This window comes from Meriones unguiculatus, chromosome 11, assembly GCF_030254825.1.
Source record: "Meriones unguiculatus strain TT.TT164.6M chromosome 11, Bangor_MerUng_6.1, whole genome shotgun sequence".
Classification (NCBI taxonomy): domain Eukaryota; kingdom Metazoa; phylum Chordata; class Mammalia; order Rodentia; family Muridae; genus Meriones; species Meriones unguiculatus.
Genome location: NC_083359.1, coordinates 56,866,590 through 56,893,640, shown reverse-complemented (window position 1 = coordinate 56,893,640; position 27,051 = coordinate 56,866,590). Strand labels below are relative to the sequence as shown.

At 46.6% G+C, this 27,051-nt stretch overlaps 1 protein-coding gene across 1 annotated transcript in view; it reads right to left on the bottom strand.

Moving 5' to 3' along the window:
- The window catches only part of Lmod1 (leiomodin 1), a 39,404-nt gene extending 12,565 nt beyond the window's left edge, over nucleotides 1–26,839 (bottom strand). The window contains exon 1 of the mRNA XM_060364354.1: nucleotides 26,363–26,839. Within this exon, the coding sequence (XP_060220337.1) occupies nucleotides 26,363–26,623 (261 nt within the window). The 5' untranslated portion in view covers nucleotides 26,624–26,839. The remainder of the gene's footprint in view (nucleotides 1–26,362) is intronic.
- Between the last annotated feature and the right edge of the window lie 212 nt (nucleotides 26,840–27,051).

The following is a 27,051-nucleotide window of genomic DNA, read 5'->3' as shown; positions in this document are numbered from 1 at the left end:
TGAGAAACCTGCTCATTAGTGCTCTCATCCTGGTCCAGAGTCTGGCAATGTAGCCCCAGCTAACCTCAAACTCAAAATTCTCCTTCTTTAGCCTTCCAAATGCCGGGAACACAGTGTGCATTGCCAGTCCTGGCTCAGAGCCACAATCCCCATGCCTCTCTCCAGTACTGGTTAGGCCCAGTAGAGGTGACCTGCTTGTAGGGGAGATGTGCCCAGGGCAGTCTGAGCCAGGGGTAAAACAGGAGGACATCTAGCACAGAGGTGAGGGGAGATGGATGCATGTAACTCCAGTTCATCTTGGAGAGATACGGGCTCTGCCCAGCTACTCATGCTCTCTCCAGGGAAGCCTGGCCCAAGAGAGGTACATTCAGGGCCCAGGGCATAAGGGCCCTGATCAGTCTGTGCTCTCTGCTGAACTACTGGATCTAGGATCAGACTAGGCTAGCCCCATTCCAAGCGGGAGTGTAGAACACATCCATGTGTTAGACTTGGCAGAGTCCACAAAGAGAAGCTTCTTGGGTCTGTGGCTTCCCTTCTTCCCTCTCCTTCAACCTTGAAGACAGCTCCAGCAGGGGAAGGGTGTAAAAGCCAAGAGGCAGCTAAGCCAGACAGGCCAGTCCCCAGAGACTGCCCACCACTGATGTTCCTTAAAGGAATGCAATAAACAAGGAAGCCTGTTCCGCTGGGCCAGAAGTAGGAGACTGGGAGGAGCTGACAGCCATTTTATCCTCCATTTTTACCACTTTATCCCAAAGGCCTGAGCAGCTGGAAAAAAGCCAAGTTTGTTTTCCCAAACCAGAGGTTTTTCAGCTTCAGGCTAAGATCTTTGTCCCAGCTCTATACTCCATCAGTGACTCTCTCTAGTAGCTTTCCTCTGGGCCACTCCTCTGTAAATGTCATCTTTCCAAAGAAGGCTTATTTTTCTCAATCTTAAACTCTCATCCAGCTCATTACTGGACACTCTAGTTGCTGAGAAAGACATATGGACTGGAATGACCTTAAAAGCCAGGCACACAGCTGTAATCCCAACACTGAAGAAGCAGGAGGATAGACATAAGTTCAAGGCCAGCTTGATCTGCAAAGCAAGCTCTGGATCAGTCAGAGCTACACAGTAAGACCCTGTCTCTAAGAACCAAACAAAAAGAAGGGTACCTGAGTTCTGCTAAATGGAGGACATCACCTAGGAAACAGGGACATCTCATAAATGTCCACTCATCACTTCCTTTCCCTTTCAGGACAGAATACCATTCTATCAGATATAGGGAACCATTTTGTTGGCCAGTTCATTGACTAAGGTGTCAGAGAGGCACCCGCACGGCACGTCAACTGCCACCTCTCGTCCAGTTTCCACATGGGGTCTCTAGCAGCTCTCCACAGCCACTGGAATCCACTCTCTCCTCGCCTCTTAAGTCCTAGTCCCCTCTATCCTCTGCAGAGAACCTCCTTTACTTTCTAGAAAGGATCAAAAAGCCAGTGGTAGGATTTTATGTCCCATGTCACAGCTACAAACTCCCCTCCGTGTCCTTCCCCTGCTCCCTCTCCCGAGACACAGGCTAGAGCCTCTCTGTACTCCTAGATTCCTTCTTTCCTGCCTTCTCCTCCTCTCACTTTTTCATGCTCACATTCCCCCTGTACATCAGATTTCTATTTCCAACCCACATTACTATCCAAGATCCATCCTTGCCTCTAACTTCTCCAGAAAGTCCCACATTTCACCTCTGACCATTTCCTCAACCAACACAATCCTGCCCTACCCTCAGCACACCACCAGCGTTAGTTTCGTCCAGATTGCTTCACCCCCTCTTGTTGCCAAAGCACGTCTCCATCTTTTACATTGTTATTACATGCATTTAGATTATTATTAGTGTGCACACATCCACAGGCTGTGCGTGGGCTCGTGTTCTATGGCATACATGTAGAGGTCAGATACAACTTTCAGGAGCGGGTTTTCTCTTTCCATCTTTACGTGAGCTCTGGGGATGGAATTCAGTTACCAGGGTCACATGGCAAGTGCCTTTGCTCACTGAGCCATCCCACCAGCCCCAACATTTCTGTCTTTTGTTAATTGCTTAGGACGCTTTTGGCTAGGGGTCAGACCCTCCTGTAGCATCCTTCCTTCCCTTGTTCTCCATCCACGATTTTCTTCTACTTTAGCAGACCCTTGCCAACCTCCCTCAAGGTTCCTCTTCCTCCTCTGGACATACTAACATCAGTGTTCCAGGGTCAAATTTCAAGCCTTGTTTTCACCACCCTCTTTCCTAATCACTTAGCCACCTTCACACACACACACACGTTATATCTAAAAAGATTTATTTCATTTTTTATGCATGAGTGTTTTGCCTGCATGTGTATGTGTACACCACCTCTGGGAGATTAGAATAGGGCTTCTGAATCCCCTGGAACGAAGGTACAGATGGTTGTGAACCACCATGTGTGTGCTAGGAGCAGAACCTAGGTCCTCATGCAAAAGCAGCAAGTGCTTTTAACCTCTGAGCCATGACCCCAACCCCAGGTCACTTGTATTCCAAGTTCCAGGGCCTCTCAAAGCTCTGTCTCTCGGCCATACACCACTACAGACCCAGAACCTTGTATTTAACTATCTAGTGACCGTCTTGGTCTATGTACCCCTACATATCTCAAAACGTGCACTCATCAACCATTGCCTCTCCTACCTATTATGTGCCCCACATTGGTGAGGGGTCCTTCTATACACCCAGTGCTGGCCTCTGCTGAAAAGGAGAGGAGAAATGAGATTCACTTGAGTCTCTCTGTATTCATTTTTCCCTTCTGCCCAACCAGTGGCCCAAAGGCAGAAGGTTGTCAAATCATCCTATTTCATACCAGAGCCATTTATTTCTTCATCTACATGTTTTCCACCTCTCTTAATCCAGGCCATATCTCCTCTCACAGGGTTAGGGTGACTACCTTGTCCCAGTTTTAACAACTTCCTTCAGGGTGCTGCAGCCACTAGGCCTTTCTAGGGCACACACCTTTCAGGTCACCTCTTTGCCTAAACGTGCCAAACGCTCCCCAGCACCCTCAGGATCAGATTTGGCCACCAGGCTCCTCCTCTCCTGGCTGCTGATCAGTGCCCTCTTGCCTGCCCTTCCTCCCTTCACCGACAATTCCCCAGCTCTGCTCTGCCCTCAGCTTGGAGGCAGTAGAAGCCCTACCTTTGCTGGACTGTTCCCACCCTTTCTGAAGCTCTTCCCTTTTCTTCCAGGTGAGATCTGGCTCGCAAGGAGAGGGTGTCAGTTTAGACCTGTCATTCTGAGCAGTACTTTGGAATATGATACAAGGTAACAGCTTCACTGTTTCTTTTCCAGCAGATGTTTAACACCTGAAGCACTTTTATGAAATGGGGCAGACAACAATAAGTTGAGTTATTCACTAAAACAGAAAAATATCATTGAATAACTTAATCCATAGAAAAAATAAAATTAGGGGGTTGAAGACATAGATGGCTCAGTGGTTGAGAGTTCAGTTCCCAGTACTCACACGAGGTAGCTAGTTCACAACTATTTGTAACTCCAGGTCCAGAGTATCTACATTTAGAGGCTCCTGAACTCATGTGTGCAGACACACATACACATAATTAAAAATAATAAATATAAATCTAACGACTAAAGCCTGCTAGGTATGGTAGTACACGCTTGTAAACTCAGTACTTAAAGGCAGGAAGACCACAAATCTGGGGCTAGCCTGGACTACACTGAGTGACCCTGTCTTAAAAAATGAGAATTGGGGTGTTGGGCACAGTGGTGCACGCCTATATACCAGCACTTGGGGAGTCAGAGGCAGGTGGATCTCTGAGTTTGAGGCCAGCCTGCTCTACAAAGCAAGTCCAGTATAGCCAAGGCTACACAGAGAAATCTTGCCTCCAAATAAATAAATAAATAAATAAATAAATAAAATGGGAACTGGAGTTGGTGTAAACATAAAGTCAATATGCTTTTACCTTCTAGGTAATCTCCATGGGAGGGGGCGTGGTCTTTGTCGGCCACATGGGCAAGAGAACAGCTGCGCACAGATGTGCATCTGTGCCCGCCTTGCCTTGGAAGTGATGGCAACAGAGCAGCTTAAGAGAGACCAGCAGTGATGAGATGTGGGCTTGGGTGGCTGGGCTCTTAAAACATGAAATCTGCTGGCACATTCTGCCAAAGGGGCTGGGGACCCTCGGCTGCTTGAAGCTTGAAGAGTAGGATTTCACACCAGGGACTGTTGAGTTGGGGAGGTGCCCTGGCTTGGAGGAGCAATTCTGCTGGAGGCATCAGAAGAGAAGGCAAATGGGAGCCGGTGCTCTTCTCCTGGCCATCCTCCTTCCACAGAGCCTCTGTGCTTTAGAGCTAGTGGGAGGGCTCAAGGTGAGGTATTGCCTATGGCTGGTCAGGCAATGTCTTGAGTCAGCCATTCTGGTTTCCATTTGGGAATCGTGAAAGGGCTACATCCTGGGCCCGTAGTCTGTGTGGCAGACTCTATGCCCGTGGAGGGGCAGCTCCACTGTTTTGCCAACTGGTCCGGTGACTCACACTGGGAAGCTTGTAGCAAGCCCCATTTTTGGAGAAACAAGCAAGTCTCTTTGCAGAGACAAACAAACCACTTTAGCACTCTGCTCTGGAAAAAGCTTGCCTGCTACTTTCTGCCTTTCCATTTTGCTCTGACTGAGATGAAAAGCGGAACAAGCTTTGAAAACATTGTAAAGATTTACTTAAAAGTAAGCTATTTGTCTCAGAGTGCTGAGTCCCTCTTAGTCCTGGGGGACGGCAGGAGGAACAGGCTGTCCTCTTGCTGCCTGGAGCTGTTTGAGCAGGGCCCTGGCTCCCGCCCAGCCACCTTCCTGCTTTTTCTAAACAAAGAATCTACAATGGCCTAATTGGGACCGGCTCCATAGATGTTCTACCTCTGCACGTGTTTTGATGCTATCCTTTTACTATCTTGGAAGTCTTAATTCTTTTCCCCGTTGGCTTTTCTGCTTTGTCTTATTGTAGTGTCTCACCATGTAGCCAAAGCCAACCTCAAACTTGAGCTCCTCCTGCCTCCACTTGAAAGTCTCAGTTCTGAACAAGCCTCATTTTGCATTGGGTCCTGCAAATACTGTAACCAGTCTTAAGCCTGAATGGGGGGAGGGGAAAGAATTAAAAGGACAGCAGTGATCACCATCTTCCTAGCGCGCCATCTTAGGGAATGGCGTGCTCCAGCCACACATGGGGATCAGCCTTGACCTCCCTTCTCAGAATGGTCCCTTCATAAAGAACCCCATTCGCTCCCTCACTATTCCCACTGCCATGCTGCTGTAGGGACCACTGTCATTTCTCACCTCCACCTGGCCTCCCTGCCTCCTCTATTCCTTCCTTCTGAGCCATCCAAACACAGTAGCCAGAGCAATGGCTGCAAAGCCGAATCTGCTGCACCCACCCATGTTCTCAGGATGAAGCCCAGACTTTCCCGCTGGGCACACAGGTCCTTTGTGACCTGGCCTGTGACTGTCTTGCATCTACTCTGCCTCCATGCAAGCCACTCATGTCAAAGTGGAGAACAAGGGCAGCAGTGGCCTCAACACAGTGTGGATGCTCAGGAGGAATGGGAACTGGAATGAAGGGCCAGCGGTAACCTCCTTAGGGAAGGCCATTTAGAAAGAGTCAAGGGAGGTGCTGGACTGTTGGGCCAGGCCGCCATGCCCATCCCGCATACACCTCCTAACAGCAACAGTCAGATCCATGGGTATTTGGTTTTTGGTTTTGGTGGCTGTTGATGTCTGTTTTGTTTTCTTAGCTGTGGAAGCTGCTTAGAGAATGGAGTTGAAGCTAGGAGAAACTAAGAAACGGGCTCCTCATACACTACTGCAGAGTAGTGTTATGACAGGAAGATCCCAGACCAAGGATGAACACTGAGCACCTAGAGAGAAAGCACACACCACAGGCATTTCTGAGGTACGACTCTTAAGATGCAATAAAGTAGGGGACTCATATCCCTAGAAACTGGAAAATCACAGTGAGGTGTCTGTCACACCGACTAGATGTGTCAGACAGTGACCACCAATAAGGATGTGGAGAAGCTGAAGGCTCACATCCTGCCAACAAGAATATATGGTGTCGGCCAGGCGCAGCGGCACAGGCTTTTAGCCCCAGCATTCAGGAGGCAGAGGCAGGCGGTGCACTCCTTTAATCCAGCACTTAAAGAGGCAGAGACAGGCAGATCTCTGTGAGTTCTGGTCTACAGAGTGAGTTTCAATACAGCCAGGGAGACACAGAGAAACCCTGTCTTGAAAAAAAATATATTGTGCTGCCATATTGGAAAGCACCGTGGAGCTTAGAAAACCAAACACAAAGTTGTCACAGAATCAGCAATTCCATTCCAAGACAACTAGAAGAGTCCACAGGAAAACTTACATGCAAATGCCCAGAACAGCATCATTTGTAACAGCTTCAAAGTGGATCCGACCTAACTGATGAATGGGCAAACAAAATGTGGGTTAGCCACAGATGGAAAATATTTAGCCTTAAAAAAAAGAACAAAGTACCATTCTAAATTACGGAAGCTTAAAAACACATAATTTAAAGAAACCAGACTTCCAAAGACTGCATATGGTATGATCCCACTTACATGAAGTGTCCCAAACAACAAAGCCAAAGAGGGCAGAAATGGATTTGTTTTCCAGGGACTGGGGAAGGGGTAATAAGAAGTGATTGGTTGTGGATACAGGGCACATGTGCTATAATTCAGAGGTCAGAGGTCAGAGGTCAGATGACAACCTATGACAGTCCATGTACGTTCCAGGGATAAAATTCATGTCACCAGAGCTGGATATGGTGACACACATTTTTAATCCCAGCACTCCAGGAGGCAGAGGCAGATGGATGGATCTCTGTGAGTTCAAGGCCAACCAACTCTACAAAGCAAGTCCAGGAGAGCCAAGACTACACAAAGAAACCCTGTCCCCCCCAAACATTTTTTTTTCAAGTCATCAGTCTTGGCAGTATGTGCCTTTATGAGCTGAGCCATCTTGCCATCTTGCTAAAGGGTTTGGAAGGTATCCAAAAATGGTCTGAAGAGGGCTGGAGAAATGGCTCAGAGGTTAAGATCACTGGCTGCTCTTCCAGAGGTCCTGAGTTCAATTTCCAGCAACTGCATGGTGACTCATAACCATCTATAATGAGACCTGGTGCCCTCTTCTGTGTGCAGGCATACATGCGGACAGAACACTGTATACACAGTAAATAAATAAACCTTTAAAAATAGTTCAGAATTAGGTAGTATTGTTGATAGCATACATTTGTGAATATAGTAAAAAGGAAAAAAAAGGCCACTGAACTGCAGCCCCTTTGGAGGTTCTGGAGACTGAGGCCACTGTGCTACAGCCCCAGTCCTGAACTGGATACCTCGGAATGGGGGATCTTATAGTGTATGATTTAAAGACAACTGAAAACAATTTGGGCCTTAAATATATACAAATAATAGAAAAAAATATAGCAAAGAAAAACAAAACTTTTTTTTGTTTGTTTGTTTTTGAGTCAGGGTTTCTCTGTGTAATCGCTGATTGTCCTAGACTCACTTTGTAGACTAGGCCAACTTTGAGCTCACGAAGATCCACCTGCCTCTGCCTCCCGAGTGCTGGGATTAAAGGTATGAGCCACCATGCCCAGCTTAAAAATCTTTCTTTTTACTATTCCTTCTTCCTTTTCCTTTCTTTCTCTTTCTTCCTTCTTTCATCTTTCCCTCCTTCCTCTCTTTCTTTCAATTTAGTTTTTTGAGCCAGGCTGTCCTAGAACTGATGGTGAAACTCCTGCCTCAGTTTTTTAGTGCTGGGATTATAGGCACAGAACCACCATGCCTAATTCATTGCTTAGCTTATATTATTTAAATTTATGTCTGTCTGTCTATCTATCTATCTATCTATCTATCTATCTATCTATCTACCTATCTATGTATTTTTGGTTTTTCAAGATAGGGTTATTTTGTGTAGCCTTGGCTGTCCTAGACCTGCCTCTGCCTCCTCTAGTGCTGGGATTATAGGCGTGTGACACAATGCCCGGCTTCAAATATTACCTTTTCAGCATGTATTTAATCAACACTAATCTATTATATGAGTATATAGCTATGCAGGGGAGTGATTTGAATGGAAAATGTCTCCTATTGGCTCTAGCATTTGAATACTTAGTCCTCAGCTGGTGTCACTAGGTAAAGCAGTTATGAGGAAGTGCAACTGTGCTAGAGCAAGTCCATCTCCCGGGGGTGGGGCTTTGAGAGGTTAAGCTCTTACCCTTAAACTCTTACTTGCAGTTCACTCTCTCTGCTTCCTGCTTCAGTTAAAGATGTGATCTCTCAGCTCCTGCTTCGGTCACTCACTGTTTACACCCCTTGCCCCATGATGAACTCCTATCTTCTGGAACTGTAAGCCAAAATCTGGTTGGCCACAATCAAGCTCCAGGAATATACCTGGCTCAGCCTCCTCAGCCTGAGGGTGAAGCACACACCACTGTGCCTGGAGTTTTATTTGGGTCCTGAGGATTGAACTCAAGTCTTCACACTTGAACAGCAAACCATTACTAACTGAGTACATGGCCAATGGTGGCTGTTTGGGACCATCCAAGCCTAGATGGCTGTCACTCCCCGTGGGGACCCATCTTTTTCTGTTTGTTTTTGTTTGTGATTAACTATAAAAACCTTTGGCTGGTGTGGTTGCTCCAGTGTTTTTAGCAACGGACAAGCTGGGAGATCATGGCCTCTTCCAAAGCAAAGTTTGGGGAGAAAAGCCTCAAGACAAAGACAAGACAGCTGCTTTGAAGAGGTGACTTTCATGAGTTAAAGTCTATGGTGAGGGGGAAGGGTGGGAGAGGGAGTCAGGACACCAGGCTCTGCTGGGCCAGCAGAGGAAGGAACATGACAAAACTGCCCATCTAAGTGCGCTGGGTTTTCACAGCACACACAAGGGCAGGAAACTGAGGCAGTCACCAGACTCAGCAGCACCTCGCCTGGAGTGGGTTGCATGGTGTGTGCTTCACAAAGGCAAATGAGCAAATGCACCCTCCATTCTAGTGGAGGGACAGGTTGGTTGTTTTGTTTGTTTGTTCTTCTGTTGACTTATACACAATTTGAGTCAGCAATATGGCTTAGTAGGTAATGGTGCTTGCCATGCAAGGCTAATGACCTGGGCTAGATTGTTGGAGCCCACATAAAAGCGGAAGGAGAGAAAGGACCCCACAAAATGTGCACACATCACATGCACACATGTACACAGATAATAGTGAAATTATTCTCGGTTTTTCTTTTTAAGTTATTCATGATTTGCTTCAAGTTAAGGACAAAAGAAAGAATTCAGACCTGTAGTGAGAATTTTGGTTTCTTTAAACTGGTTTCTTTAAAAACCCAGTTATATTATGTGAATGTTTTTTTATTTAATTCCAGGTGTGGCATATGGGGCTGATTCAGAGTGTCCACAGCGCTAACTATGATTTGTCCCCTGCTCTAGGAGGGGGGTGATTTTTTGCCAGCTGCAGATAGTTTAATTCTGGGGACTCTTGAGAGGGTATAAACTTGAGAGATGAGAGAGGGGCAGCAGCAGCTGTTACTCCCCTGCTGCTGGGTCCTGCTGCTGTTTTTGCTATTGCTGGATTACCGGTTGTGGGATTGCTGGTTGCTGGTATTCTGAACATGAAGACTAGACTTGCTCCAAGGAACTCAAGGCCTAATCAGCAGTCTATTCCCCCCCTTCCCCTCTAACCTTCTTTCTAGCATATCTAGTGTTGGGGGATTGGGGGGGAGTGGGGTGGAGAAGAGTGGTAGATATAGGAACCCTGTAAAGTAGCCAAAAAAAATCTGGCTACACAGCCTTTTCCTGGGCACCAGATGTGTGACCTCAGGAAGGCTCAGTTTCTTCATCTGTTAGGCAGGTTAAAGGTCATCTGCCTTACCAGGCACACAGGGGGCTGACATGAATGACATATGTGGAGCCTGTAAAGCTTGACACAGACAGGAATTATTAGACTCATGATCCTGGTGGCTGAATGAATTTATGCGGTTCCTAAGATAGCAGCCACCACTCCATATGGGCTTGCAGGTGGGCAATGCTTCTCTGTGGTTTTCATGAAGAGAAGTTACTTTGCCTCCCTTGGTGTTGTGTGCATTTGGCATAGTACCTGAGCATGTGTTTTGGGCATAGCCTCCTACAGAAGCAAGAGGATGGACTGGTTACTCCCCTTCTTGACTTCCTCTCTAGACTTGAAACTTTCCAAGCTGGAACTTTGATTGCCTTTCGGTTTGGTTGTGCTTGTGTTGTTGCTGGTAGGTTTTTGTTTTGCTCTGGAGTACCTGGGATCAAATCAGGGCTTCTTGTACCAGAGGAAGCACTACAGCAACAATGCCTCACTCCAGCCCTGGCTGTTTTTAAATAGCAGTGTCCTCCTTCCGAGACAGAGAGGGAAACCTGGTGCAGCTGCTCTATCCGCGGTACACCCGCTCTGGCGTACCCCAAGGGGCTGAGAAAGAGGGATAGTGCTCTGCTTGGCAGGTGATCCAACATCAGGAACTTGATCCTCTGAAAAATAACGTTTGTGGTTTGTGGCCTCATGTTTCCCCAGGCTACAGGGTGTCTGCCCTGCAAGCTGCCCATCAGTCCTGGTCTCCAGCACCCAGGAAGTCTTTACTCTCCTCTGGGAGCTTTGTTCCATCGGAGACTCAGCTGGGAGAACAGAGTGTTAATGGTTCTATTTATCATCTGGTTTGGCTGGCTTCATCTCTGGGGATGGGTGCCAGAGGCCAAGGGAAGGAGCTTGTGCTGAGGCTCTGGGGCCTTGGAAAGTATATTTATTGGGAACCATGGAAATGTCCAAATATAGGCAAGTGGTTCAATACTGCCATACAATGAGCTGTGATGACATCCACTGAAAATGACGTTTAGAAAGAATTTTTAATGAAATGAGAAAATGACTAATATGATAAGCAAGAAAAAAACCAGGAGAGAAAATTTAGTGGAATGTATACGTGCATAGAATGATCTCAGGCACAAATGGGAAAGCATACAAAAAAGTCTGTGCTCAAAGGAGGGAGAGATTTTAAATTGGGGAGAGGGAGCATGAGATGCACGTGACACAAAAGCAGGAGGAGGACTATTGGGGGAGTTAGGGTCCTCCTCTCCACAAGAGGGAGGGGGACAGTGGTGGAGAAGAATTAATAAGAACAAAATAAAGGATGAATAGGCCCAAAATGCCATAATGAAACACATTATACATATGTTAACTTTAAAAAGTAAAAGAAAGACAGAGGAAAGTACACACTTCCTAAAATAAATTGTAAATTTAATATATATATATATATGTGTGTGTGTGTGTTTGTGTGTATATATATATATATATATATATATATATATATATATATATATATGACCCTGTCTCAAATATACACACTGCCACCACCACCTGCCATAGTTATATTTTAAAGAAACCCAGCCAAAGAACACTGCTCTTTTTATTGTTTTGTTTTGTTGAGACTGTCTTAGCTAGCCTGGAATTCTTTATGTAGACCAAACTGGCCTCTAACTCACACAGATTAGCCTGCCTCTGGTGGGGCATAACTTTAGACCCAGCACTCAGGAAGCAGAAGCAGAAAGATTTCTAAGTTCCAGAGTAGCCAGGACTACAGAGTAAAATCCTATTGTTAAAAAAAAAAAGAAAAAAGAAAACAAGCAAAACCTAAAACAAAGTAACAAAAAAGATGTGTGTCACCATGCCTGGCTCACACTGCTCTCTAAAGCCCCTTGAACATTGAAACAGTTGCATCTTCATTATTTTACCAATACTCTTCTGGTGATTTTGAGATTAAGTTAAGCCTAAGTGCAGCAGAGGACAGGGGTGTGTTACCATTCAGTGGCAGAAACAGAAATGCTCCCACTGGAATAGACTGGGTGATCCATTTTAAGAAAACTTAGTATAAGCAAAATAGCCTAATGCCAGCTTTTGCCAGGTGAAATTCTAACAGGAAATATCAACCATTAATTCCTCAAGGCATCCATTACATATAATGAGTCAATTTTTTAATGAGAGCTATAGTTGAAATGGGCTTTCTAAATTCATGTGTTAAAAATTTAATACCCAATCTGCTGGTGTTGGAAGGTGGGGTCACATGAGCCATATTGGGTCTTGAAGATACTCAGTGGATTAATGCTGCTGCTGCTGTGGCAGTGCCTTCCTTAGGTAAAGTTCATGCCCCCTTCTATGCCTGCTAAGTCCCTTTCTCCATTCCTTTCTCGCCCTCCCACTTTCTGCCTTGCTATGACACAGCAAAAAGGCCCTGCTTAGTGAAACTTCCCTGTCATAGAAGAAAGAAAGAAAAAAAAGAAAGAAAGGAAGGAAGGAAGGAAGGAAGGAAGGAAGGAAGGAAGGAAGGAGGGAAAGTCTCTGAAGAGTGTAGCTCAATTCACAACTTTTGCAGATTCAGTCAGACTTTTATAAGACTAGCATTTGACTAGCATCTGGGGAGGGCAAGATGGAGCAGTGGGTAAGAGGACCTGCTACCAAGATTTTACAATCTGAGTTTGATCCTCAAGACCACGGGGTAGAAAGAAAGAACCAACTTCTGCAAGTTGTCCTCTTACCTCCACCAGCGTTCTGTAGCATCTACAAGCCCACCCTAATAGGTAAAGTAAGATAGAAATGGTGTTTACAATAGTGTTTACACACGTTCCTTGTCTTCATCTTCCTCATCAGGCGTGCGCAACAAACACTGCTACCCTTGGAGCCTGGTGACCTCATTCTGTTCTGTGGTGGGAAGAGAGAATAGACTCCCCAAAATCGTCCTCTGACTCCCACACAAGTGGTGTGACATGCAAGACTACACTCACATATACAAACCCATCATACACATACAATAATACATTCCTAACAATTAAGGAGTAGTCATGGGGGTAGGAGAGGAGAAAAGGAGGGGAGAGAAGTTTGGAGGGAACAGAAGGGGGCAATGCTGAAAGGATGCGCTGTGTGGACCTGGTGTGTGAGGTGTCAGACACTGGAGGTGTTGCTGAGAATACAGGGGTCTGACATACAATCCCAGATAGGAGGGCAGAAAATCTTTCTTTGTTTTGTTGGTTGGTTGATTGGTTTTGTTGTTTTGGTTTTTTTGTTTGTTTTAGATAGGTTTCTCTGTGTAGTCTTGGCTCTGGCTGTCCTGAAACTTGTTCTGTAGATCAGGCTGGCCTCAAACTCAGAGATTTCATCTGCTTCTGCATCCCAAGTGCTAAGATTAAAGGCATGTACCACCACTACTTGCCAGAAAATCTTTCTAAAGAAGGCAGCAATGAAGTAAGGGCTATAGACCTAGCACCCCACTTAAAATGATGAACTGTCAAAGGCGCTGAGGGAGCACGAGAGGGTCTGGCGGCTATGAAGAACCAACGCATGGTCTCCAACTGCAGCAAAGGGTGGCAGTGAAGGGCAGTATAAGTGCCCTGAGGGACAGAGGTGCTGGCTCACCGAGGACCTCCTAAGCCACGCTAAGGAGGGTAAATTTGATCACGGAAGCCCTGTTGAGCAACTGAAGGATTTTCTGCAGGAGTGGCAAGATCATGATTTCATCTTATAATAAGACTCTGGCAGCTGGGAGAAGGGTAGGTTACAACGTCAAGAGAAGAGTAACAGAGAGAGCAGTTAGGAGGCCATGGCATGCATCTAGTTGATATGTGATGTGGGTAAAAGTGATAGATGTATAGTAGGGAGAAGGAGCTAAGAGATCATGTAGAATAGGCAGGATTCCAGCACTAGTAAAGTCTGGAAACTGGGAGAGAGATGAGGGCTGACCAGCCTCCAGGGTTATGTCCTCGGTTCTGGGTTAGATGGTCCTTCTGGTCGCCAAAGTGCAGAATGTAGAGGAAAAGCAGGTTTAGGGGTAAGATGGGGTGTCAATGACTAATTTATTTTTAGACTGGTTGAATTTGAGACACTTGAGGTGTCCAAGAGGCAACTGAATGATCTAGAACCCAAAATAGAGATCTAGGCCACAGATAGAGACTGAGCACAGTGGGGTAGCAGTGTCTGTGGGGCAGAAGGCACCTGAGGAGAGTGATGTGCAGCCATTACAGGGAGCATTGCTTTCCTCAAGAACCCGAAAGGAATAATTAGAGACAAAAAAGAACAGGAGGGGGAGGGGGAGCGAAGGATTGGGAAAACCAGGTGAATGTGGTGTGTCTTGGAGCCACAGTAGTGAATGTTTTAAGAACAAGAGACTAGCTGGGCAATGGTGGTGCGCACCTTTAATCCCAGCAGTCAGGAGGCAGAGGCAGGCAGATCTCTGAGTTTGAGGCCAGCCTGATCTACAGTGCAAATTCTAGGACAGACAGGGCTACACAGAGAAACCCTGTCTCAAAAACAAGCAACAACAACAACAACAAAAAAAAGAATAAGAGAGTGATTAAATGACATATCAAATAAACAGGATAAAGACCAGCAATGGGAGGTCCTAGGCTGCCCCATCAAAACTGATAGCGTTGTGGTAAGGCAGATGCTGACAGGGGATGCCTAGAGATAATGCTTTTTTCTATACCCTGGCTAGGAAGCAAAAGAGGTGAGATGAGACCTGGAGAGAGCGTCAGGAATGCTGAGGATGAAAGGAGGGGGTGCTTTAAATACCAAAGGTCCTTGAGGAGGCAGGAGCTAGAGAAATCCAAAAGTAGATAGGGATAGGGGAAAAGATTGCATTTAGATGAGATGAGAGAGAAGAGGTTTGCATTAGGGGTGCTGATCGGTTTTCAAGCACCTTCCCTGCTGGCTTTGTATTTCTCTGTCAAATATGGGCTAGGTCCCCTATTTAGGGTGAAAAGAGAGATGGTGGAACAACAGGGTTCATAGAGAATGGCTGCAGTTTGAAATAACCTCTCAGGGGAGTGAGAAGTGCATGGAAAGACGTCTTGGGCAGCCTTGAGGGCTCAGCTGAGTTTCTGGGCTTTTAATTCAGAGTCACTGATGAGCACGGCTGTGACTCTGAATTAAAAGATTAAATCTGAGAACTGAGGACAATGTTTAGAATGACCCAAAACCCAGACATAAACTGAAGAGGAAAGTAAGTAAACCAAGAAGAGCCTGAACACTCAGCTAAAAAACCAGCGGACCACGCTGGAGCAGGCGAAGAAGGGACGAGAAGGCACACCATGGAAAACGCCTTTCTTCTTCTTCTTTTTCCCTTTATTTTATTTTAGTTTATTTATTTACTTAGAATTTTTTTCTGAGACAGGGTTTCTCTATTACATAGCTCTGGTTGTCCTAGAACTCACTATGTAAACTAGGTTGGCCTCAAACTCACAGAGATCCACCTGCTTCTATCACCATGCCTGGCCAGAAGATATTGGTCAAGTCACCACACTTTGGAAAGCTACCGATTTGGAGAAAGTGTTTGACTCTTACAAGACTGGGTTAGGAAGATACAGGCAGAGTATGTCCAAAGAACAAGCCTGCACACTGGCTGTTCAACTGGAAATGATCACAATGGCTATCTATGAAGCGCCTGTTATTTGCAAAGCATGTTAGACCATCACCATTTTTTTGTATCTCATCTTCATGAAAATTCTTCAAATTAGTAATGTCATCCCTTGAAGTAAGTCAAGTGCCTATGTGTTTCCTATGAATCATAAATTCCACACCTAGATACATACCGAAGAGAAATGAAGTCAGGAGTTTGAGAAATACATTCTTAGCATCAATTGGAAACAACCTGCATTCCCATTAACAGGGAGATAGAGTACATAAGTCATGGTATGATCATGCAGTGGTACACTGCACAGGATGGATGTTTAAAAATGCTGTGGACAGGGCTGGAGAAATGGCTCAGTGGTTAAGAACGCTGTCTGCTCTTCCAAAGGATCCAGGTTCAATTCCCAGCACCCACATGGCAGCTCACAACTGTCTGTAATACCAATTCCAAGGGATCTGACACCTTCACACTAATGCACATAAAATACAAATTAAATAAATTATTTTTTAAAAAATGCTGTGGACAGCAGAATGAGGAGGATTTCTGAGTTTGGGGCCAGCCTGCAGAGAAAGTTCCAGGACAGCCAGGGCTATACAGAGTAATCCTGTCTCAAAAAACAAACAAACAACAAATTCTATGGATAACATCACAATTGAACTTTACCAGCAGACCGTGGAGTGAAAGCCTCCAGGTAGAGAACTCTTCCTGTAGACAAAACTAACGTATGGGGTGGAAAGTGGAGATAGGAGTTGCCCTTAGAAAGGAAGCTTGGGGGGTACTGGAATACTGTCACGCTGATTCAATTTCCTGATCGCTCTGGTCAGTCACCCACTTCTGCATGGCTTTTATGTTCCAGTAAAACACAAATGAAAAAGCCTACTTTGTAAAGTACAAATGCAATACAGACAAAATAGAAACAAAAGAAGGTAACGCTTATAAACGTTAAGCACGTGTCTGAGGTCATACAGTTGGTCAGCAGTGAGCAGGGAAGTTGTAGGGTTCCCTGGCTTGGCTTGGAATGATTCTCAGGAGCCATCACTCAGCTGTCAGCTGGGTACAGGGATAGGACCTGTGTGCTTCCCGCTACCTGGGAATGGTGGCCTTAAGAACAGACAGATGCACATGAAGTAGAAAGTCTACTGGGCTTTTAAGCATCTCTGGCACTAGCTGTTGTCTGGTGACAGCTTGCACGCCAGATTGCTTGTCCAGAAGTGTTTTCTTATTTTCTCTACCTCTCCCAGAGAGCACTGAGCATTCTTCTGGTGACCCAAGCCTTGACCTCTGACTATTGTACAGCCTCCTAAAACTCCCCCTGCTTCAATCCAGCCTATATATGGCTGCCTGTGCTGTCTCCCCAGATCACACTGTGCACATGTCAGCACGTCAGAGATCAGCTTTGCCATCCCCTCTCCACATCTGTCAATCTGGCTGCATCGCTGCTATCTCTTTGGCTGTCCCTCCAAGCAGAGGTAAGATTCTGCCTAGAAGGTGGGCCTGCCAGCTACCATGAACTCCATCTCTTCCTTTCTCTTTTCCCAGTGCCATCAAAGTTTTTCTTTCTGCTGAATTATTCCCAACAACATACAATAGGCAACAATGTTCCCTGTTTCATAAAAGTCCTTCCTGATGCCACATTTACCCTGGCTCTCTTGATTAGCATTAGAATGAGACAGGCAGAGAGAGAGAGAGAGAGAGAGAGAGAGAGAGAGAGGGAGACAGACAGAGACACACAGAGAGATTGCTTATATATTTCATCCAATTCGTATTCACTCTGTTGTGTCCACTCTTCTCTACACTGCAATAATTCCATTAGGTTCCAGTGGCTTCCATGTTGCAGCTCATCCTCGGCCTTATTAAACCTCTCAGCAACAAGGACAAGGTGGAGAGCAGAGAGCTCTCTTCCCTGAATCCTTCTTCCCCACTTGCTTCTAAGACAGCAGCAGGTTCCCTTCCACCTCTCCATCCCTCCATCAGCTCTCTCTTCTTCCAACCCTTAAATGTTGACATAATGAAGGATTCTGCCCTTAGCCCTCTGCGCTCCTTCACCCACAGCCACTCCCTAAGCAATTCCTTCTAGGCTCATGGTTTTAAATATTATTCTGGGGGTGGAAAGATGTCTCTGTGGTTAAGAGCACTTGCTGCCTTTGCAGAGTTCTCAGAACCCAGCTCACAATCATTTATTACTCAGTTTCAGGAAACCTAACACCTTCTTCTGGCTTCTGTGGGTACCAGGCACATACACGGTGCACAGACATAGAAGCAAAACATTCACAAACATAAAATGAATAAATCAGGAAAAAAGTTTTGGCTTTGGTTTCAAAACAGGGTTTCTCTGCATAGCCCTGGCTATCCTGGAACTCACTATGGAGACCTGGCTAGCCTCAAACTCACGGAGATCCATCTGCCTCTGCCTCCCAAGTGTTGGTGTTAAAGGTGTGTGCCACCACCACCCTCCCAGAAAAAAAAAATGTTTTAATGAGTTAATCATCATTCACATGGTTCCTTCAGCACTCTCTTCTACTGAGCCCAAGACTTACATAACCCCTGGCAATTCAGAATTTCCAACTGGGGATCTTACTAGTAAATGAATTTAACTAATGGGGCTCAAATGTGGATTCTGGTGATTCCCAAACCACTCCTCTGCTGTCTGCCATCTCAGTAAGTGGCATTAAGTTAATTCAGTGGGCAGAAGGATGGTGAGGTTAAAGCCAGCCTGGGTTACACACTGGGACTCTGCCTCAAAACCCACAGACATCACCTAGCACCACATCTGCCAGTCCTATGTGACCTTGAATTTCTTGTCCCAACAAACCCATCCTTTCCTAGGTGACTGCTACATGCTTTGCTGCCTTCTGTTTCCTCCCTTGCATTCCTCCACTCCAGTCATTTGAAAACTTCCAGAATGAGGCTCTCAACAGTGCAGTTCAGATCCATGTCTCTTCTGCTCTGAACCCTCCGGTGACTGACTTCTCCTGCAAGTGGAATCAAACTCCAGACTCCAGCTGCAGATGTAGCTGTTGTTAGGGTCCTTGTCTAACATGTATGCAGCCTTGGATTGGATGCTCAGAACCACGTAAATGTAGGTGTAGGAGTACATGTCTATTACCGTGGCACTCAGAAGACAGATGGAGGAGGGTTGGAAGTTCAAGGTTACCATGAACCAAGTTCAAGACCAGCCTGGGCTACATGAGACCTCATCTCAAAAAAAAAAAAGTACAAATTTCTGTCTAGGGGTGTATTTTGGTGGGGAGTACCTGGTTAGGACATGCAAAACTCTGGGTTTGATCCCCACCACCACATAAATAAACTAAGAGACAAACCAAACTCCTCTTTTTCCCTAAAGGTCTAGCACTATCTGAACCTTGCCTTCTGTGGGCCTTCTTCATCTCTCCCAGCTCTGCTCCATTTTCCCTGGCCTAATTTTCCTCTGACACAACAAATTGCTCCTACCTCAAGGCTTTATGTGACTGTCCTCTTAGAAAGAGCTTCTTTAGGCCTTCCCACAGCTGACTCTGTCCCAGGCTTTGAACAAATGTCACCTTTTTAACTCCAATGATCATGCTGGAAGTGGGCCCCTACTATGGTTGATTATATGCTTCCATTAAACAGCTTTACACTTTCTAAAAATCATACACAATATATATGTTATAGATGTGTATTATATATGATATATACACACAAATAAATATGTATATATATAGCGTATACTTATATTATTTGAATGTATATATATATAAATTATCTATTTTGCTGGTTAGTTTATCAACTTGACACACAAGCTAGGGTTATCATCTAGAAAGAGGGACCCTCAACTGAAAAAAAAAAATCTTCATCAGATTGGTCTGTAGGCAAGCCTGTGGGGCTGTTTTCTTGAGCAATGATTGATGTGGAAGGGCCCAGAACACTGTAGCTGGTGCCACCCCTGGGCAGGGAGCCCTGGGTTGTAGAAATAAGTAGGCATGGAAAGGAAGCCAGTAAGCAACGTTCCTCCATAGTCTCTGCTTTAGTTCCTGCCACCAGGTTCTTGCCTTGTTTGAGCTTTCACCTTGGCTTTCCTCAAAGATGGATTGTGATCTGGACATGCGAACAAAATAAACCCTTTCCTCCCCAAGTTGGTTTTGGTTAGGGTTTTTATTGCAACAATAAAAAGCAAAGTGCAATATCTATTTTGACCATGAGAATAAATATAATCTCTGTGGTGACAAGGACAGTCTCTATGCTATTCACTCTGTCCTAGCATTTAGAAAATGCCCTATATAGTAGAAGCTCAATGAACACATGATTTGTAAATTCTGAACAGCCTAGCCTTAAAATGTATGAGGCTCTGGGTACTGTCCATCCTTAGCACTGAAAGGATGTGGGTTGAGGAGAAGGAAGCCTAAGCGGGAAGGGGAACGAGCAGGCTGAGTTGGATCAAGGGGAAGGCAAGAAAACCTGTGCTCATGAGTCTTCAGTACAGACTCCCCCAGCACACTTCCTGGAGCCCTTTGTAGATCTCTGAGCCTCACCACTGCCTCAAGACCAGGCGCTTCAGCTGCCATTTGACAGATACCCTGGCAAGTACAGTAACTTGTCCAGATCATCCAGTCAGCAGAAAATAGGACGGGAATCCAGACCTGGACTCTGAAGAGCCTTTTCCAACCACTGGACTCCACACATTCTGCACCCACGGTGCCGCCTGAGTCCCTGCCCTGAGGACCATGCGCCTCAGCACAGGAGGCAGGTATTCTGCTGGCCCTGACCCCTGGAGTCAGGACTGAGGAGATAGTGGAGCCTAGGGATCCTGAACTGGGAAGAAGTGAGGGCAGGAGAGGGTGGAGCATGGAACACGGAGCAGGAGGCCTTTCTATTCCTAGCTGTTTGTAAACAGTGTCCTGACGACCTGGCCTGGCCTGTGCAGTGGACCCCAGAGATAGCTGAAGCCAAAACTCTCTAAGCAGCCCCAGCTTTCCTGAGACCATGCTGGGACGGAACATGGCTGACAAGGAGAGTTGGTTCTCCATGCATGAACTGCCCCTAGCTATTCTTTCTGCCATTTTTCAGAAACAGTAAACCAGCATGGGTCCTTGAGCCCAGGGTGAGAGAGAAGTGAAAGAAGAGTGGCTCTGCAAAGTCAGGTGACTGGGGCCAGGCAGAAAGCAACAAACCGGCCTGTCTCCTTCCTCAATTAGCCTCTTGCTAATTTCTCCTTTCCCTTCACCCCATTGTCACTACCTCACTCCTACAGATAGGATTTTTTAACCTTGTGAGAATTTTTTTAGTGTTATTTTGGCATCTGTACAGGTACAAAGCCTGAAGAATTTCGAGTGCAGAAAGTCTTTTTCCTGATGAACTGAACTCTCAATACCTTATCCTGTTTAATCCTCCAATAGCCTTTCAAGGCTGATTTTTATCATTCCTATTTGACAAGAGCTAAAGAAACTAAGTCAACGAGATGGTATTGGCAGTACCCTTGGCACCAGCACATGCTAAATAAGTTAATGTCCTCTCTTTCTCACCTTTTCTGGGGTACTCAGCCTCCCTGGGGCTGTAAAGGGCAGAAGCAGAACCCAAATCTGGACCTAGCTCAGTCCAGGCACCTGTGGTTTTCTAGCTCAGGCCTGGCCCTGCAGCTGAGAAGCCCTGAAAGGGAATTATACCGCGGATGTCAGCCACCTCTTTCTGCTGCTTATGCCTGGTGTGGTTTAATAAACACAAAACAGCCTGATCTGGACCTTATCCTATGAATCAGTATATTCCTGTTTATTCAACTTGGCAGGAACATGAATATCATCTTCTTCCTCCTCCATCTCTATGCTTTTATGACCATTCTTGCTTTGAGTGTACATACAAGCACATGCACACACACACACACACACACTCACATTGCAAACCTCTCTTAGCACCTACCCCTCAAGGCTTGCCTACTCTGAGCCAGCTGTGGACATGCTGGCATGAGCTGACACCATAACCTTACAGTCTTTTGGAGGAGGGAGAGAAGCTGGGGAGGGCAGATAGGCTAGATGAAAGCTTTGTCTTCCTCATTTTATCCAGGCCTGAGGACCATGAAGTCCCTGAATCTCTGATGCTTCCAACTGTCCATGTTGCTGGTGGCAGCCTCTCCTGGTCGGCAGCACTCAGACCAGACTTTGAAACTATCGCCATCTTCCTCTCATTGTTGGGCCATTTCGTATTTGCAAATCCTCCTCATTCCTGTCCAGTAAGCTTGCCCTCTCTCATGTTTCTCATCTAGCCAAGTTCTCAAGTTTTCAGACGAAGAAGGGCCAAGCATCAGAAGCTGTGCTGCCAATGGGACCCAGCTCTGCTGCCTGGCTTGTACAAAATTCTTTTTTTTTTCCTTTTTCTTTTTTCAAGATAAGCTTTCTCTATGTAGCCTTGGCAGTCTGTCCTAGAAAGCTCTCTGTAGACCAGACTGGCCTCGAACTCCATCTGCCTCTGCCTCCTGTTTGCTGGGATTAAAGGTGTGCATCACCACAGCCTGGCCACAAAATTCTTTAAATATTACATACACAACCACCAAAAGATTTAAAAACACATTGAGACAAACACTGGTAGCTCCCACTCCCTAGCTGAAGATAAAGCCAGCTGCTCTTCATGAGGTGGCTTTTAAACTTGACTAGCCTTTTCTAGGTGTGTGACTGTGCTTACTTGGGCCACCAGGCCCCCATCACCTCTTCTGCCCTCTCTACCCTGGCCTCCAGGGCTATTTTGAGTGTGTACCAGTTGGGGTTAATCTCCTTAATCGGTGAGCCGTGCTGTCTGCTGTGCTCCCAACTAACCCAGCTATCTGCAAAGGGCATTCTGAGGGTTGGTGCCATGGCCTCAGGCATTCCCATTCATGCAGGGAACAAGGGGTGTGCAGTTGAGTCGAAGTGTGGAGGAAGGGGCTGGGGAGGCTGAGTAGCAGCAGGAGGCTCGGGGCCAGCGGTGGGTTGCTCTGAGTCTCAAGTTAACCTCTAGGGAAAACCCAAGGGTTTGCTCTGCCCCTGAGCTCAGCTGCCCTAGCCCCTAACCCCGGCTTCATGCCGGGGTGCTAATCTTGGGTCCCTGCCACCCTAGGGAGAAGGACAAGGGAGGTAGGCTGAGGGGTCCCCCTCCACCACTTGGGATCAGGTCCCTGAAACCCGAGACAAGGACCGCTTCACTCCACTCCTGGCTTACGCACTGGCTGAGGGCTCTGCCTTCCACCTGGTCTAACGGAGAACTCCCAGAGGACCAGGGAGGAGACTGGCTGCCAGACCCACCCCATTTACAGGCCCGCCTCCAGCCTAACCTGAATCCCCTGCTAACTGAAAGTCATTTCATAAGCAGCTAGGAATCTTTGTGTGGAGGTCTTATGTAAGTATTTGCCTCCTGAATCATATATGCTGGTGAGGGAAACAGCCAGGAAAGCAAGGGAAAAATAAAAAAGGAAAAAAGAGGAGCAGGGGTAGGTGGCTCTACAATAGGGAAGATGCTTGCTGTGCTCAAGGCCCTGGGTTTAATCTCCATCACCAGGAAACAAAACATGGGAGTCAGCAAGAGGAAAACTGCTTGCCCTGCAAATCTGACAGCATGACTTACATCTTTTGGAACCTACAGTGCAAGTAGAGAACTGACTCTTGAAAACTGTCCTGTGACTTCCACATGCACAACACAAAACACAAGAGCACTCCCCTCCCTGACATTTGACATTTATGTCCTGAAGGATAGAATGATGCTACAATACTTAATCAAGGTGCCTGGCTTCGCCTAAGAATCCAGGATGACTACCTGGAGGCAGGGACCTGGAAGAGGTATGGGAGGAATATTCATGAAACTATGCTAAACAATCCAAAAGATCCCTGGAATAGCCCAGCCTGGTGAGGAAGATGTCCCAGTCTCCTCCACGGCCTAGAACCAAACACTCCAGCCACAGAATAAGCCTTAGAGTTTCCCTTTCAAGAAAAGGTGAATGGGCCTGCTTACCATTCTTAAATTTTCTTTCTCTCTCTCTCTCTCTTTCTCTCTCTCTTTCTTTCTTTCTTTCGTTTTTGTTTGTTTGGGTTTTTTTTAAGTCAGGGTTTCTTTGTCCTGGACTCACTCTGTAGACCAGGGTGTCCTTGAACTCACCTGCCTCTGCCTCTCAGAGTGCTGGAATTACAGGCATGCACCACCATGCCCTGCCCACTCTTGATTTTTATTAAATTCTTTCTTAGTACGGTAAGTTTCAAACTAGAGTAGAGAACAGTGTGATAAACACCCATGTGGACCCAACATCCACCTTCAACAGGTACAACTCCTGATCAGCATTGCGTCATCCACACTTCCATCCCTGTCATTTTAAAGCAAATCCACAATTCATTTTTCCCAAGAATATGTCATTACTTTTGTCTAAAACACAAACACTCTTTTTAAAGACTGTTCATAATGCCATCATCCCATCTACAGGAATTAGCTGAAGTTCCTTAATACTGCCCTGACAGCTGGTTTAATAGTTAATGCACTCCTCAGAAAGTGGGGAGACCAGCCTCCAGCCAAACTGTCATGGCCACTGCTCCTCCGACAGCATACAAGCATCTCTCTAGGCTGTCACACGAAGCTGCTGTAGGGCCCTAATGGATCTGAGCTGGCACAGTGCTTGTCCAGCATGCAGCACGACCCAGAGTCCAGCTGCACAAACTGGGCACGGCGGCATGTGTCTGTTACCCCAGCACTTTTGAGGGAGAATCGAGAGGGTTGGGAGTTCAGAATCATCCGTCAAGCTGTTGTCCAGTTTGACGCATGCCTGAGCTGTGTGAGGACCTGTCTAAAAAATAAAGAAGCAAGGGCGGCCATTATTAAGTACTGTGATATCCTAGTGTGACAGGAAGAAGGAAGGGGGTACAAACTTTACAGTCAGGCAGGCCACTACTAGCTGTGTCGCTTTGAGGCAGGTGTTTAGCCTCTTTGAGACTTTTTTTTTTTTTAATGATGGGAATAAAAATATATCTCTCCTAAGACTGTTAAGTCTTCTGAAAGAGAAGGCTGGTGTGGCAGGCATGCAGAAGGTTCTCTGAAGCCCACCTTGCTTCCATAGATCCAGTTAATTGGTTGGCTCACTATCAAATCGGCTGGTTGACTACCTGCCCTGCAGGTCTTCATGAGGAGTGAAGGCCCAGGCGGCCAGGCCTGGAGCTAGTTCCTCAGCTGGTTCTCACACTCTACAGCTCTACCTGAGCACTCAGGCTTTGCTTGTTTGCTCTGGCCACCGATTAAAGAAACAAGTCTCTAGACTGAGGGGTGGGCAGGGCAGAACAAGGACAGGGGTTTGCTTTGGGCTAATTTCTGAGTTCCTTTACTAAAAAGAGTTAGCAATTCCACTGCTGCCACTTATTGACAGCTTGTGTGCCAGGTTCCGTGTCAAGGACTTTCCATCACTCTCTTGGGTGCCTCAACTGCCCCAGAGGCAGGTTCTATTCTTTTCAAGCTCTAGGTAACTTGGAAGTGACATAGTCTTCCAGACAGGGCAGTAAGAGTTGCTGGGACTCACATGGTAGGCCTTGACTTCACGCTCATTCTTTTCATAGAAATGCTAAGGAGGCTACATGTTAGGGTTCACTCCCATTTCCCAGCATTTACAGAGATGTCTGCCCACTACATGCCCAGCTCCAGCTGGCCATTGTGCTAACATATGCCCCTTACCTGCATAAGGAGCCATGAGTAGACTGTAGCAGACTATCTCCAAAAAGCAAGAATGGTCCAAAGGTGGCATCTCGACCAAGGATGTATACTCTCCTACTCTTCTACCCTCTAGTGCTTGACCTGGCTCCGTCTGGGGAGATAAGTACATCCCCCTGCAAAGCCAGGGAACTGAGAAGAGGAGGCAGGGCACAGTATTTACTAAGCAGAAATGTTGGGAGAATGAAAGTCCCAGGAGCACAAGAGTCCCTTGGCCGTTCTTTGACCTAAGCATCTTGATTTATAAATAAATAGGGGCTTTTGTTTTGGGGTTAGGAACATAGCTCAAAGGTAGCACCCTTACATGGCATACGAGAAGCCCTAGGTTTGCTTCCCAGGGCTGAAAGCAGTTCTGTTTGACCTCAACCTCCAGAAGCCACAGAGACAAGGCAGTCATTGGGCCCAGAGCCCAGGGAATAGAAGAAGAGCAGAGCCAAAGTCTAGAGTGGATACTTAGGGCCAGGGGAGGGGGTGTCACAAAAGTGTCAAGACCTGGACTGAGTTTAATTTCTCTGTATTCTGTCCTTGGTCACCAGCTCCTCAAAGAAGGACATATCATTTCCCCCATACCTGTTTTTGATATTTATTCATTATTATCAAAGCTGTAAGAGAAATAACCCCCTGTCCATAGGGTGAGAATCCCCGGGCCCCTCGGCTTTCTACACACTCCCCACTTCCTGGTCAAGTCTTCAACATGGGCCGGAGGTGGGAGTGGGATAGGGGGGATGGTTGGGTCCAGGGGATGGCAGGGACAGGGACAGTGTTCTCACTCTTCCACTTTGTCTCCCTACTTTCCCATCCCTGTTCTCAAGAGTCAGGCCATGTCCTCCATGGCATTCCTATCAGCTTGGCTTTCTCTTCCTGAGCAGTTAGAGACTACATCATTCTATTCTTCCCTTCTCAGTAGTACAGGGTGGAGGTGAAAGAAGAAACATGCTGAGACCAGGGTGGCCTCAACTCAACGAGGCATTCTTCAAGGGCACCTCTCAGCTCCCTTTTCCTATTGATTTTTCAGAGGCTGTATCCATGTCTCTCCAGGATAGCCATCCAACTTCTGCTTACAAAGCAAATTAAGGGCAGAAGTTCAAACTGCTAGTTTAATGCAAGGTAACCTATTCTGAAGCATCCGGTCCCCTGCCAGTAAGAGTTGTTCTAAAAAGAGCTCTAGTCAAGGAGTTAGGGGCCCAGCCCTCCTTCCCCACCCTAGTTTCCTCCGGGGTGTGTCACTCACATCCATAGACATCTCCCTCTGAATAAGTTTCTTGGTCTCCTTTTCACAGAAGTTGAGCATGGCTTCCCGGTTGAAAGTGCCTGAGGGCTGTTTGTCCGTTTGATTCCTCTGCCGAAGCCCCACGGGAATGCTCCCATCTGGGTCCACCACATCCAGCTCCTTCTCCAGCTCTTCCATCTCCTCGGGGGAGAGGGTGGACAGCAGGCTGTCGATGTCGGGGTCCTCACTCACTTGCCGCCGATACTTAGCTACCTTGGACATCTTGGCTAAGTGAGCAGCTGCTCTTACCAAGTCTGTGGGTGCGATGCTGGTAGGCAGGGGAGGGACAGGGAGCACTGGTCTGGACAGAGCTCAGCGGGCGTGGGTGGGAAGCCCCAGCTAGGTGAGGACTGCCACTCCGTGGGCCCGCTCTGTGTCACAGGTGCTCAGGGGACACAGCAGCCTCCCTGCAGCCCAAGGCTAGTGAACCTTGCTTGGTCTAACCAGCAACCAATAAAACCTGACAGCTGCCCAGCCAGAGAGGAGAAGCCAATCCCCAAGCCAGGGGGCGGGCCTGCCTCACTGTCAGAGCTGTTTGAAACTTGAGGACATTCCAGGGAATCTTGGAGCGCTGCGTGACCAAATTTAGTACAGAGCAGTTTAGCCTTTTAAAGACAAGGGGCCACGCAATGAGAAAAAGATAGAAAAAT